This window comes from Helicoverpa armigera, chromosome 22 (assembly GCF_030705265.1).
Source record: "Helicoverpa armigera isolate CAAS_96S chromosome 22, ASM3070526v1, whole genome shotgun sequence".
Classification (NCBI taxonomy): domain Eukaryota; kingdom Metazoa; phylum Arthropoda; class Insecta; order Lepidoptera; family Noctuidae; genus Helicoverpa; species Helicoverpa armigera.
In genome coordinates this window covers 8,472,724-8,487,954 of record NC_087141.1, presented here as the reverse complement: position 1 = coordinate 8,487,954, position 15,231 = coordinate 8,472,724, and the positions used below count along the sequence as shown (strand labels likewise).

The following is a 15,231-nucleotide window of genomic DNA, read 5'->3' as shown; positions in this document are numbered from 1 at the left end:
CTCTAAACTACACATTACATAATCGTAAATTTTCTTTTTCTTCACATTAATATTTTAGCTGTGAAAGAGGTCTGATTTCGTAATTACAAGGGTTATTTATACTGACATTATCGCGAAAGCCTTCAGACCTATTTGTTCAGAAAGTCATTTGGCAATTTGACTTTCTATTGACTTTGTTTTGTTGGTTGAGACTAATTTAAATTAAGGCTTGAGTCGTATTCCATTATTATGGACCTTAGAAAGTAACCTTTTGACGTTCTTAATGCTGGAATCTATATAAGGACTTACTTTTGATAAGAATGCATTAGTTGATGTCAGCGTTTATTTTACAGCGGATATTTGGCATAATTATTCGAGTTTTTTGTGAGATCGACATTATCCGACGACTTATTTCAAGACCCATTATTTACAAGCTAGTAATTGTAATAAATTGCCAAACAAATAGGTAAATACGATGTTTTTTAAAAATACAGTTTACAATATTTTTTTCAGCCTCTACATTATAAAAACTTTACGTTTACCTTAAATTACTGTTTGCACATCTTCTACATGCGAATAGGACCAGCACTTTTTACTAAAATATTCGATCAAAACATACCGACAATACGCGTCGTCGACAACCCTACAACCCGTGACCCAGTTGTCGGCATTGACTCGTGTCTGCCAGCGCCGTTTGTGTCGGCGACTCGGCGTGAAGGTGTCACACACAACAATACATTATTTTTCTATCTCTAAATTATACAGACGTCTTTAAAAAAAATACCTGAATTATTTGTAACTATAACCCTTTTTATATGAAAAAAACGTCAAAACGAAAAAAAAAAACATACTGATAGTACGCGACATCGACAGCCCTACAACCCGTGACCTACTTGTCGGCATTGACTCGTGTCTGCCAGCGCCGTTTGTGTCGGCGACTCGGCGTGAAGGTGTCACTGCTGTTTGCGCTTTTGTCTAGCTTTGTAGTGACGTAGTGTTAGTGTGTTTTTAGTTCTGTAGTTAAGTTTAAGTTAGGCGTAGTTTGTATGTGCTAGGAATTAAAAAAAAATGGATAAAGATGTATGTTCTGTCCTCGACAGGTGGGTATGGTAACTTTCGATCGGTACCTATATAATAATGTAAACCAATAAAAAAAATATCATCCATAGACAAGCCTCAATAATGCGAACTTCATATTATATCGCTAGGATGTGAATACAACCAGTTTTTGGAAAAATATGTATACCTATTGTATAAGAAAGGTTGTAAAATCAAATAGCATTTATTAACCACTTAACCTAATTGACCTTTTCTTCGAAAAGTCTTTTCTTCCTTTCCAAGAATTGGAATGTCATCAAGTAAATAGCACAACAGAACATTTAACAAAAATACTGCGCAACAATAAACGATATTTAACACAAATTGACTTTCCGATACCATTTTGTAATATTACAATAAGATTGACGTGATTTTCCTGCTTTTCGTAATCAATTGAAATGGCGCCAATGCCTTTGACAGGTGTCCGCCATTTTGGATAACAAAGGAATCGGCGCGTACAGCCAAGTTGACTGTTGACTAGGCAAATTCGAACTGGCCAGTAATAGCACGTAATAGTTTGCCTGTGGTAATGCATTAATGTTTTGCGTTGACAACGTTTACCGCATTTCCACACGGCGAATATTTGAAAGTGGTTTCTATAGAATTCGATGTTTGAAAATTGAAGTGTAATTTGAATTATGTCTTCATTAACATTCGAATTTTGAAGGATGTTGTGTTCATTTCCATATAGCGGTTAGCGAATATCTATTTGAAAGTGAATTCTATAGAATTCGATATTCGAAAATTGAAGTAGGTTGTATTCATTGATGTTCTTATTTTGAAAGATGTAGTATTACATTTGTTTCAAAAGATTAGTCAAACTTTTTATTGGACAGGAATCCAAAGAGTTTTACAAGGCATAGAGCGGTAAATAAAACCTTTTTGCTTTACCGAAAAATTATAAATTTAAAAAAACCCCCGACCCAAAAAAAGTACGCAATAATTATGACAAAAGGTTAAAAACGCTAAACCCTATAAACAGCAAAAAATAACTTTTAACACTACGTAAACTAAATTTTGTCGTGTCGGGGGACCGCTCTAATTCATTACTTTAGATACGTGTTTTTTTTTTTAAAACGAATGTTGTAAGTAGGTATCATTTGATTTATGTAAGTATTTATAAAGGTAAAAAGCGGTCCCCCGACACGTCAAAATTTAGTTTACTTTATTTTTTTTTTTTTTTTTTTTATTATGTTAGGGAAAAACAAACAACTGTACATTGTTTCTTATATCTAGGTTTACAATAAAATTAGGTTAACGTACAGTCAACGACGTTTCCACATATTACAGTCGGATTAGGACATGCATACAAGTATGGATGAACAAACTTTATACTAATTTATATGGTGCTAGTGTGTTAACTAATTCTTTTTTAAATACATTATGAGATAAGGCAAAAATATCTATATTTACAAAATGTTGGTTATACAACTTAACTAATCTATGTAGAGGCGCCCGCTCACCCGCATTTGTACGACAGGTAGTCGTAGCAAAGACCGGGTAAGCGCGTACCCCTCGTCTTATTACTGTTCGAGGCACGACATAACACAAATTATTTACAAGTTCAGGGCAATCAAACCTGTTATGTATCAGTCCACGGAGCATCATGGCTTGAAGTAAGAGACGCCTGGAGTGTAGCGTTAATAATTTAAACTTCTGCAGTGACTCATCATACGGCAGACGCCCCAACCGACACTTAAACTGTACAGCTTTCAGAAACTTGCGCTGAATTCTTTCCAATGCTTGGTCGTATTTTGCGTAATACGGGTCCCATATCATACACGCATACTCTACTTGTGGCCGTATCAAAAAGTTGAAAAGATGTAGATATGTGGCTGGTCGTTTGAAATTCGAAGAGGACCTCATAACAAAATTATACATTTGAAAGGCTTTGGCTACAATTTTTTCGATGTGTAAATTAAGGTGGAGTTTGCTGTCTAAAAGCACCCCCAGGTCACAAATTTGAGTTTCCTTTTGAAGTAGTTCACCACAAAGATTATAATTATAGTTGATAATTTGTTTGGTTTTGGTGAAAGGTACATGTTTGCATTTTGTGATGCTTAATTCTAGCTTATTTTCAGTACAGTAGTTAGATAACCTATTAAGATCATCTTGAAGAAGGTAGCAGTCATTGATGGATGTAATTTTTTTAAATATCTTGAGGTCATCAGCATATAACAGAAAGTTACAATTCTTAAAACAGCTACAGATATCATTAATGTAAATGATGAACATTAGAGGACCCAAAATTGATCCCTGTGGAACTCCTGATGTTGCCAAGTATGTATTAGAATGGTACCCGTTTGTTACTATAGTTTGACTGCGGTTACTAATGTATGACATGAACCAGCGCAATAAGTTGCCCCTTATGCCGTTGAATGAAATTTTGCTCAAAAGTATTTTATGATCGACTCTATCAAAAGCCTTTCTGAAATCAGTATAAATAGTGTCCGTTTGGGCTCTAGCGTCTATATTTTTAAACAAGTGGGAAGTAAAAATCATCAAGTTGGTAACTGTACTTTTGCGTTTCACAAAACCATGTTGCTCGAAATTATACAATTTTAACGAATGGATATATCTCATGGTGAACAAGTTTTTCAAATACTTTAGCTAATGAACACAGAAGGGAAATTGGCCGATAATTTTCAATGTTTTGTCTGGGACCTCCTTTATAGACGGGGACAATATTAGCCTTTTTCCAGACAGAAGGGAACGAACCATTGCTGATACACTGATTAAAGATTTTATATAGAGGTTTGCATAATGTATTTGCTGACCATTTCAAAAAACATGGGGGTATGCCATCCGGTCCAGGTCCCTTATTTATGTCAAGCATCTGTAGTTGTTTACAAATTAACGATAGGCTGAAATGTAAGTTACAGAGAGATGTATTGTTAACATCAGACTGATCTGGGCCTGGACTCCAGTTTGGTGTTAGACTAGATGGTTCATAGACAGACTGGAAAAAGGATGAGAAGAGGTTGCATATTCTAATAGGGTCACTGGTTGTTTCATCTTTGTAGTACATTTTGGACGGAATACCGGATTTGCCTTTGCGACCAGCAATGTACGCCCAGAAGTGTTTGACATTTTTGGGAATACCATCCTCAACACTATTCATGTAGGTACGGTAACATTTGATACACTCTGATTTAAAGCGTTCTCTATATAGAGAGAATATTTCATAGTCGGAAATATTTTGGTATGTTTTCCATTTCGTCCATGCTTTTTTCTTATAGTTAAAGATATGTATAAGCGACTTGGAAAACCAGACAGGGAATTTAGAATTTTTAGGTTTAGAGAGCGGGACCCGGTTCTTGATTATACCATACAAGTGATCATAGAAGACTTCAACATTTTTTTCCGGTGTTCCCTCTCCCAGTTCTAAGTCCCAATCAATTTTATCAATGTCCTTATTAATAAGAATGTAGTCAGCCTTACGGAAATTATATCTAGGCGTGCTTAGAGGACGTAAGCGAGTTAATTTTATATTAAGTGAAAGGAGAGTGTAAAATGGAGGATGGTGATTGTCCGCTTGGACCAAGTCCTGTTTAGGTTTGTACACAAAGCAGTTAGTATTAGCGATTAGAAGGTCCAAGGTTCGTCCATATGTATTCGTTAGATGATTATATTGCAGAACATCGTGAACAGTCATAAAGTTCCTTAGGCGATTACAGATTGCAGAATTGCCCGTGCAAGTAAAAGAGTTAAAATCAGAATGAGGTCTCATCCAATTGGCCATCGGTATGTTATAATCCCCGAGTAACAACACATCAAAGTTACCTGAATTAATTAAATTATCCATTAGATCAAAATGCATGTTATAAACTGCGAGTTGAGAATTATTCGGAATATACACAGCACTGATCAGAGTTTGAGCAGTATTATTATGACTAGGTATTGTTATAACTACTTGTTCAAAGTGTTTTTCGACAAAATTTTGTGACTGAAACGAAACACAAACAGGGTTATATTTTCGTAATACAGCAACTAACACACCACCCCCATCACGTTTACCAGTTGCGGTTCTGTTACGATCACAGCGAAAGACAACGTAGCGATCATCAATGAATTCGCTGTTGCTTATTGTGGGAATTAACCATGTTTCCGTTAAAATAACAACATCGAAGCTATTACTTAATATACTCATATAAAGTGTGTTCAGTTTTGTGCGTAAACCTCTAGTATTCTGATAATATATGCAAAAATCAGTATTGTTAGCAGCCATCGTAATACATCGTACTCAAGTATTAATATTAAAACTAAGAAATTAGTTGTTTAACTAATATTGCTAGTCGTAATTTTACATAAATCGTTTTTGGTTTTAATGGCTATGGTAGGAGAGGTTTCACATCGTTTAGCAAGGATAGTAGAGTGTTTGACCCATACAAACTTGCAATTATATTTCTTAGCCACCTCGCGTGTCTCTCGCAGCAGTTGTTTTTTATGGAGAGTCAAGTGCTCGTTCACATATACAGTACGGGGTGCACCTAGAATGCCTAAGTCAGTCGAGATGACACCTTTTTTGAGTCGGTAGGCGCTTAGTATATTGTCTCTTAGATAACGTGTCTTAAACTTAGCGATTATATTTTTAGGCCTTTCGCTGGACGCCGCATGAGGCACTCTATGTATGGCAGTAATTTCCTCACGTGGTATAGCCAAATCAATCTTTTTGCCGATTTCTTCCAAAATAGAGAATAAATTTTCCTCCCGCCGTTCCGGAACATTAGATATCTCCAGGTTACACTCTCTAGCTTGCTGCTCCAAGTAGTCTATTTTGGCTTCAAGGGTTTTTATCTCGCATCGAAGCGGAGTACTTTCTTCCAAGCTTTGAAATTTCTTCTGACAGTCGTCATATTGGTTTGAGATGAACTGGCAAGATGATTTAATTTCAGAAACCTCCTCAGTCAACTTAGACACGGTTGCTTTGATTGAGATATTTTCAGAGCGAAGACAGTCCATTTCTTTCTTTATTTCATTCATGTACGTCTCTAAGTCGCCCCTTATACTTTTTATATTGTCATTAATAACTAATAAGTTAGCATCTAAACTGGCCTTCCATTCACTTAGAGTTTTCGTCAGATTTGCATCCATAGTAGCTATTTGTTCAGCGTGTTCGCACTCCGGCTGCTTACGTTTACGATTCGCACCAGTCACCTCATATTCCGATGGTGTTTTAGATATTTTTGCTAAGTCCGGCTCTGAAGTCGATTGCTCCGATCGCAGTACAGCTTTAGGTGGCGTTCTTTTTGGATTGAACATTATCGTAAGTTCTTTTAAATCTCTATATAGCAATAAGCAATAAGTTGCGAGAGCTATTAACTTTTCTGTAGGCGTTACGATTTAGCAACAGCGAGCGGTGCAGTGACGTAGGAGAGCGCGCAACACAGTAGTCAATTTGGATGCGCTGTGACTCACCTCGGTGGCGCGCGTGGTGGGGTCGCTTACCGCGAATCCAGGCGTCCTCGGTTCGAATCCGGGTGGGAAGCAGTTGAGGTTGCAGCGCACAAAAGCTATCTGTTTCTTTCTTGGACAGCCCACTGGGCGGGACCAGTCCTAACAAACTCTTCAAGAGTAAACGAGAAATGGATTTTAACTTAAACAGCCAATCACAAATTAACACCTTAAGTAAACGGTTAGCACGTCCACACTGTACTCAGTCACAGAACGGAATGTTAAATAAATGTTACGTAGTGTTAAAAGTTATTTTTTGCTGTTTATAGGGTTTAGCGTTTTTAACCTTTTGTCATAATTATTGCGTACTTTTTTTGGGTCGGGGGTTTTTTTAAATTTATAATTTAATTTTATTTCATGCTTTTTAAAGGAGCTCCTTAATTTTTACTTATTTCATTTAATTTATTTTATCTTAAGATGGGGTCGCTATATGCGATTTCGGCCAAAGGAAGCTGTTTAACAATCCTCATGACAAACTGGCTCTGGGAGAATTGCACAGATTGAGAAACAATAAAGATTAACCTTTTTACATTCTAGATTTTCAGCAAAAATATAAATCGGTTTATCCGTTTCATTCCGGCATTTCAGGGTTTCATCCGCCACATCCCATTTCCAGCATCAGGTTCTCGTCAATCAGAAACATGAAGAGAGCTCGTCAAGACAAATTCAACGAGCCCAAACTCGATGGGTTTACTAAAAGGCAGTTCAGGGTTACGTCTCCTACCTTCGTGCCCTAACAGCAGACCAGCTCAGTGGTTCCAAAAGACATTAGTGTTTCAAATTTCAGATCCCACATATACTTGCAAGTAAACTGAGCGTGTAACATTCCTATCACATCTAGCAAACGAGCTGATGACCTTGAAGACCTGAACCGATTTCCACCAAACATAGCTAAGAACACTCCCGACTGACATACCTTTTAAACAAAAAAAACCGCATTACAATCGGATCATCCGTTTGGGAGCTACGATGCCACATACACACACACACACACACACACACAGACACGTCAAACTTATAACACCCCGTCGTTTTTGCGTCGGGGGTTAAAAAAACGAGTGTGAATCCGTAGTAATTCTTACATTTAGGCAATCCGTAGAGTACCGGCATAACTCAAAAAGGCTTTGGGGATCAAATGGCTATCGTTCTAGCTAAAATATAGATGTTCAAATAAATCTGGTTAGACTGGAAGCCAACCAAATACAGTTTTGAAAAGGCTAGACGAGAGATTATTACTTTGGGAACGTTAGTCGTAGGTATTTATAACATTTAGTAATATTATACTTACATAGACTGGAGATTACGAATTTGAAATGTAATAATCATACAAGTTTAAACAGTGGTTAATTTGTGAGATAATATTAGGTAAATCAATGAAAATATTTTACGTGCTTTAATATGTATTGCTTCAGCAGATTTTTGCTTAGTTTAAATCAATGCTGATTTTATGAAAAGTAACCAAAACTTTTAAATAAAGTCCAAGAAATAGAGGATATTTATCATAATAAATCTCAGCGGAAATTAGCACCTAATAATTGCATTGAAAATACCACTAGTTAAAACATCTCGTCTTGTATTTTTAACACTTTAACGAGAACTCAGTTAATTTACAAGACGAGTCAGGACCGCTTCATTATAACTAACTGTTCCCCTTTATTTTACTTGCTCCATTAGCCTCAGTGCTATATTCTTCACTCTGTCATTTTAAGATTTTTTTTAGTGTCCGTAGATATTTTGGTTTCTGTTCTATGTATAAAAGATTGTCTCTGGTTCCAATTTTAAATACCCAATAGATTTTTTTCAGCATTTGGTAGCATTTTTTTCAGTTGTTTTGGAATGACTGTTTTACAGGGTAAATGGCAAAATGTTTATCATATAATTCTTTATGATTTTAGTTTATAATGCTCTAACCTGCAATGCCTTTTTAAAGAAAAAAACGTTATTTTAAGAAATCAAAATAAATGAAGTAATTTTAAATTAGTAACTTTAAGAAGAAACGCTCTTCAAAAAGTTCTATATAAAATCATTACCCCTTGCAAAACAATGTACCTCTTCTTTATCTCAGATACACTATTGTGACTTGGACACATTTCAAATCTAAACTAAAGTTCAACTTTTAACTAAAGTTCACAGTTCCGTAGAGGTATTGACATGTTAGTCAAGACAGAACCGTAAGGGTCCATTCATATAGCCCGGCTCGGAGAGGAGAGCAAATTCTTAATACGTTGAAAATCAAGTACCTACTTTTATTAGTAGTATAGTTATCGGCACGAATCTTGAGCTCTGACCTACATCTGCGCAGAAGTGATTTATTAACAAAGAACCAATCCCGAGTGACAGCTACATATGACGCGATGCGCTGCGGGCCAACCCCGCTTTAGCCCGCCCCCGTGCCTCACTTCATACCACAAAAGGGACCCAATAAATTACTTCTGCGCAGGTGAAGGTCAGAGCTCAAGATTCCTGCCGATAACTATAAAGTTTATTTTTGCATGTGCACTGCTTTTATCATTAAGAATGCTCGAAGGCGATCGGTGTGATAAAATAAGAGGAGCCGACCGGTTCCGATCTCGTACTTTTTCTCGGTCTTGCAGAGGTTTGGCTCCGATTGCATGCTCTTTCCACCGATCGGAGCCGATTGGAGCCGATCCCGGTCTGTGTGAAAAGAAAAATACGCGCAGATGCTCTCCGAGAGTTGGCGTTGGCTGGCAGTCGTTACGGGTAGTCAGAAGCCAGTAAGTCACAGAAGACACCAGTCTAACCAAGGGGTATCGGGTTGCCCGGGTAACTGGGTTGAGGAGGTCAGATAGGCAGTCGCTTCTTGTAAAGCACTCAGCTGAATCCGGTTAGATTGGAAGCCGATCCCAACATAGTTGGAAAAAGGCTCGGAGGATGATGATGATGCTCTCCGAGCCGGTCTATCTGAACCTTAATTTTACTCCTATTGTCTTATACAGTGCTTGTGTAAGACAATGGGAGTGACAAGTGTGAGTGTAGCTTACGCTTGAAGTGATGTTTACTGTCGCTATTTGGCAGGAGGTGACTGAAAGTTTGCTATAGGTTTACGTACATATAAAGGTCATTTGTTTTAATAACTTTTGAATGGTTTTGAATATCTTTATTCTAACTTTAATTATGAACAAAGCAACTCTGTCTGGCTATCTGTACGGCTAATAAATCAAAACTGCTTAACTGATTTAAATTACATTTGGAACACAAATAGTCTAGAGCCTTAGCCTGAGAAAAGACATACGCACAACTGATGTTGTTTTTTTTCAGTTTTATATACAGACTGCAAACTAAGTATGAAAAACTGCACCATTCCAGCTAAGCAGAGCTGGCCACATATTCTAGAACCCGCTTAACTTGGTAAACAATCATGAATATAGGTTTCAGGCTGCCTACTCAACAAAAGCGGTGTGGAGAAACAGTAGAAATATAAACCATTACAAAACCTGAAACAAAAATAAAACCGACTTCAAGAAGATATTTATCTAAAATTTCTCCTAAGTCTGACAAAAAATATATGCTGAAAACAAAACTCGGTTCAGTCAAACGTAACGAGATAATCGCGCACAAATATGGCAAACCTGAGATAATTACACACAAACATACATACTGGTCAAACTGATCACCCCCTTTTTTTAACTCGGTCAAAAACTAATCTTGTTGGTTATATTTCTGCGTACACTAGTACAGTGTTTATACAAAGCACGGATGATGCTAAAGTCTCATAAGACTGTATTCTCTTTAATCTAGACCTCATTAAAGCCTACGCTGTCACTGCCATACCAACGTTAGATTGAAAGTTAATTATAAGACAAGCTAGGTAATCTACGAAGGAATCTTATAATGTCATGTCAGGTCTTTGAAAGAATATTTAATGTTGAATCTTTGGTATGTTATTAGCTAGCTGTTTATTGCGGATTTACTCTTTCATGTTTCACTCCTATCGGATGGCCGATTCTTATTTAATGTTTTTTTCGTTGGTACCTATGTGAAATACATAGTTGATCATTTTGTAAAATAGCCTTTGTCTCAATCCATTTAAAAGTTGTCCGTAAGAGATCGCCTTCAACACTAAGACCACCCGTTGTGTCACCGACTTAAAAAAAATAGTTTTGTTTTTGTTGTATTTCAATGGGTCATATATACTCTTTATTATACAATAAAGAGTATATCTATCTATCTTAAGTCATTCTTAGGCTCATTTTCACCGACAAGACAAACGTCCATTTCTCTTGAAGTAACTGTTTACTATGATTTTTTACGTTCTTTCATAGTGATGTATGAAAACTGACGTTTATATCGTCGGCGAACTTGGGTCTTACAAAATTGGACTTACAAAAGTATCAAAAATTTCATACATTAGTTCAAAAGATAATCTCATTCTACCAAACACACAAATTCTTCAGCTTAACATACATACATATTACTTAGTAGGTACAGATACACTCACGATACAAAATTTTATTAGAACGACATAATGAGCTCGTCCAATTTATGTGAAAATCGATATAAATACGTCTTTCTTTTCATACACTTGACAAGGAAAGAGCTTTTGACTCAAAGGGAAATGAAGATTGTTACGCATACGTTAAAGAAATGGCTTGAGTATAAAGCTAAGTACCTAATGTATATTAGCTTGCTGAGTGATATAATGAACAGAAATTCAAAAGAGAAATAAAACTGACTTTTTTATATGTCAAAATTAATGAGTGCCTCGTTGACGTATTTAACTAGCTAGTCCGACTATGATAGGACTATTGGCTACCAGTGTGCTAGGTTGTGGGATTGTCAGAAAAGTTGGCTGCATGCTATAACTAGCTTTGTAACCAATTGAAAAATTAAGATAGGTTTTACTCCTATTACCTACGTGATCTATTTTGTGTAAGCCTCTTCTAAGACGCCATTACACATTGAACAAAATTAGCCAAGAAAATAATCCAAATCTCTTGAGCCTCCGTCAAGTATTAAAAGTTTACACAAGCGTTTCCCATTTCTTAGAAACGGTAACAAACAAAACTAACGCCTGCCTGAAATCAAATGTTTGGCTGTCAAAAAAGTCAATTATAAGTTTTAATTGGCTCCCTAAAATCCGGGGAAAATGACAAATCTTTCCACAAATAGGGATTTGCAGGATCAAAGTATATTTGAGTAGGAAATGTCCAATTAAGCGGGTCCTTGGGGTACAAACATGACTGTGATGCGGGGTCCACAACTTTGAATATACCTACGATCTTGCTTGAAACTTAATATCGATATGACTATCATTGCTGAAGTATTATTTTTCCATAGACCCGGTGCTTATTGAGCGCATTGAGCATGACAGGGTATTTTTAGTATGACCAGGAGGAATAAAGTTGAGCCTAGAATCTTACATAGGGTCCTGGGGCACCCCAAAGTAATTTAGTTCGATCATTTTTTGCTTCTGTAATAACTAGAGAATGTTCCTGTATTTAATTGATCTTAAGGTCATAAGCAAAAACTAATGACCACTAAGTTTAAAAAAATTATTAATTTCAGTCTTATTTCAACTCCACAAGCTTTATTTTATTCGTCGAATAAAAATCTTGCCGTGCCGTAGTTGCCAGATCTTACACTACACTTCTTCAATACCAACAGTTAAGTCAACCAGAATGTAGTCCGATATGTATGTATGGTCACCCAAACCGTGAAGCAAAGATGCTTCGCTGGGTGAAATCGCATTGCAGTTTTTTTACACAACAAATATGCATTGCGATTTTAAATTTTCAGAAACGTACCGCCAAGATACGAGTAAAACCTGATGTAAAATTAATTAATTTGCATTCTACGAAAAGAATTAATCTTAATCTTGCAAAGTTATTCAGTAAAAAATTGGATATGATTAATCATTTATACTTTTCGGCCACTTTAACGAAAATACGAATCAATCTTCCAGGAAAGAGCTTTCAGAAATAATTTTCCATTTATTTATTTCTCAATTAACCAAATTCGAGAATGGATCTTTCGCAATGTATTTTTTGAGACGATTTTACTTTTTATTAATTTCTAAAGGAATGATGAAAAGGGGTTAATCTTAAATTCAAGTATCTAATTGAATAATTTCGTTCAAAATTAACTACGGTTGAAATGTTCGTAGAAAATTAAAATGGTGCTGACTAAGAGATGTAGTATGGTAAAAATAATAGCATGAAATTTTATTCTTTTGGTATTTTCCCGGATTATAGCTGGGTCTATTTTGATGAAAGAAACTGATTAAGAATTCATTACTTAGATGAGAAAAAATCTTGTCTGCATATTCTCTGAGAATTTCTTTATGTTCATTTATGCGTAAATACTGGGTCTCAATTTATTCTTGGAATATTTTATTTAGTCCGTCTTAGCTCAGGCTACGTATCTAGAATTAAAATTACCTGGAACTGCGAGTATTTTTTTAATTTTACATGCTTCTTTCTGAGTAATGTATTACATTAATTACTTTGTAAGTATGACAACATTTTTTATAAGGCTTCTTAAGTCACCACGAATTCGACATCATAAATGTACGAAATTAAATATTATAACTATCTAAACAAAAGAACACCAAATAACTTTCGAAAAAAATCTTTTCGGAATCCAAGCTCAGATTTGATCCAACGTAGCATCGAATAAGGGACTTCGAGCAACTATCATTTGATCCCGAGAATACCCCGGGAACAAAACATTTATTATCTAGTACTCTGATGTATGTACCGTATGTACGGGAGGAAATGTCTATCAAACTTGATCGATGTGTCATGTGAAAAGTTTCAGAAGGTTCAGCTTTTATGTTTGGTGGTTCTTCATAAATACCGACTTCTCAAAAAGGAGAATCTCAATTCGGATACACATTGGCACAAAATTATGGCTTTGTATTTTTTAGTTTTTCGAAGTGCTAAGCAAGCTAATACATAATATTAGCTAGCTTTTTTGAAACATTGTTAACCTCCACTAGCGGTTACACGTCTCGTAAAGATTTCTCTGCGCATTAAGATAAAAAAAACATAAAAGTAATCTTCTTCGATAAATGGGCTATTTATCACTGAAATAATGTTTCAAATCGCTCCAGTAGTTACTGTGATTAGCTCTTCAGCTTTACCTATAATATTGGAATACCTAGACAGGTTTTGGATGCATAATTCAAAATATTATATGCTAAATGCTTCAATGTCCCTTCTTTTAAAGAAACATTCAAACGATATTACCTAGAAAATGTCACATTTCGAGTTATTTCTTCATTTTCTCAAAATGTAACCCTTCTGTCATTTTCCTATTCCCCCATCCTTCTCTAACCTATAGGTTATCCTCCTCCATCCTCTATAGGTGATACATCACCACTCAATACTGTTTGCGTATCTGGTATTCACAAAGTTCAAGTAGATACTGTCTTGTCTTGTTTAGCTATGTATCTCATGTATATTATGTTTAGGTAAAGAATTTGTCACATAGAGAAACTTTGGAACACCTTTGAAAAAAGGTTTTTGGTCTATATCTTTTTTGGCTGTGGAAATAGTTGGGTTAAATGTGATATTGGTTTTTACATGGACTGTGCCATAGGTACAAGGCAACATCAGGGTTTTTTTATTTTATTTACTGTAAATTTTATTAGAACATATTTACATGACATAAAAATAAACTTATTTATACATATATACAACTAAAAACAATTATAAAATGGCATCAATTTTTTTTATTTATTTATCCGTATTTCAGATATTAAAGTCCATATCAAAATACACAAAATGTTATATACTGGTGTAAGATAGTCCATGAGGATTTTCTCCCTGAAAAAATACAAATGTCTCATAGAGTGTAGTTGTCAAATCTGTTACATTTAAAACTGGCTGTTGCCTATGCTTTTACACGCGTCCTGAGGGAATTACTCGTACAAAAATGTCGATACGCTCATTAATAGCGCTATTGTAACAATTTATAAAAGTTTTTCCCGTTTTCCAATAACCGGAATTGGCTGTAGCATACATACATAGTCATCAAAAATACTCAGTACTTCTTCTTTATTAGCATTCCATATTGTATACAGTTGGTAAATATGTATAAGGTACAAAATATAGACCCTTTAGCGCACAACTTAAAGATGATGGAGAGTCCGCTAAAATTACAATACTATACCTAAAAACATAAGTTGTACTTTTATAAGGTAATTTATTCAAAAAATGTGAAAATATTTTAAACGTTTTTATTTCTAAAATTATTGTACCCCTAAACCGATAAAAATTACTGTTAAGCATTTTTATACCTCTTCTTATTTGAAGGGTTTCTCTCAAAAATAACCACAACCCTCATTGCCCCAGTTTTCTTTGACATAAAAAGAGAATTTCTTATTTTCGGTTTTTAAAATTCTTATATTCTATAAGTTTTGAACTCCCATTGGATTGGAATTTGAAAAAAGAACGCCATGGATTGCTTTCATTCATTAGCTATGAAAAGGAAACCTCTTTAAAAAAATATTTAGATATTTTTAAAAAGATATTCCAAAAGGATATTGGCAGATATTTTAATTAGTTTTTATTTGGTTATTTTCGTTATTTTTTCGTGTCAAATACATAGACTCGTCTTACATAAAATATTTTGTGTTTCTTTATGTAACAGACGTACTAAAGTCATTTAAAGACGCCATTTTGTTTCAACCAACCCTCACACATGCAGTCGACTTTTAATTTAAAACTTCCAACTTCA

At 35.3% G+C, this 15,231-nt stretch overlaps 2 protein-coding genes across 5 annotated transcripts in view; one reads left to right on the top strand and one right to left on the bottom strand.

The window, feature by feature from the left end:
- Positions 1 to 15,231, top strand: part of LOC110382306 (uncoordinated protein 58) — a 367,231-nt gene that overhangs the window by 88,042 nt on the left and 263,958 nt on the right. The gene's annotated exons all lie outside the window — the stretch shown is intronic.
- Positions 5,356 to 6,339, bottom strand: LOC135118467 (uncharacterized). The gene has a single exon (XM_064040605.1). It carries the CDS (start codon positions 6,337 to 6,339, stop codon positions 5,356 to 5,358), a length of 984 nt encoding a protein of 327 aa, XP_063896675.1.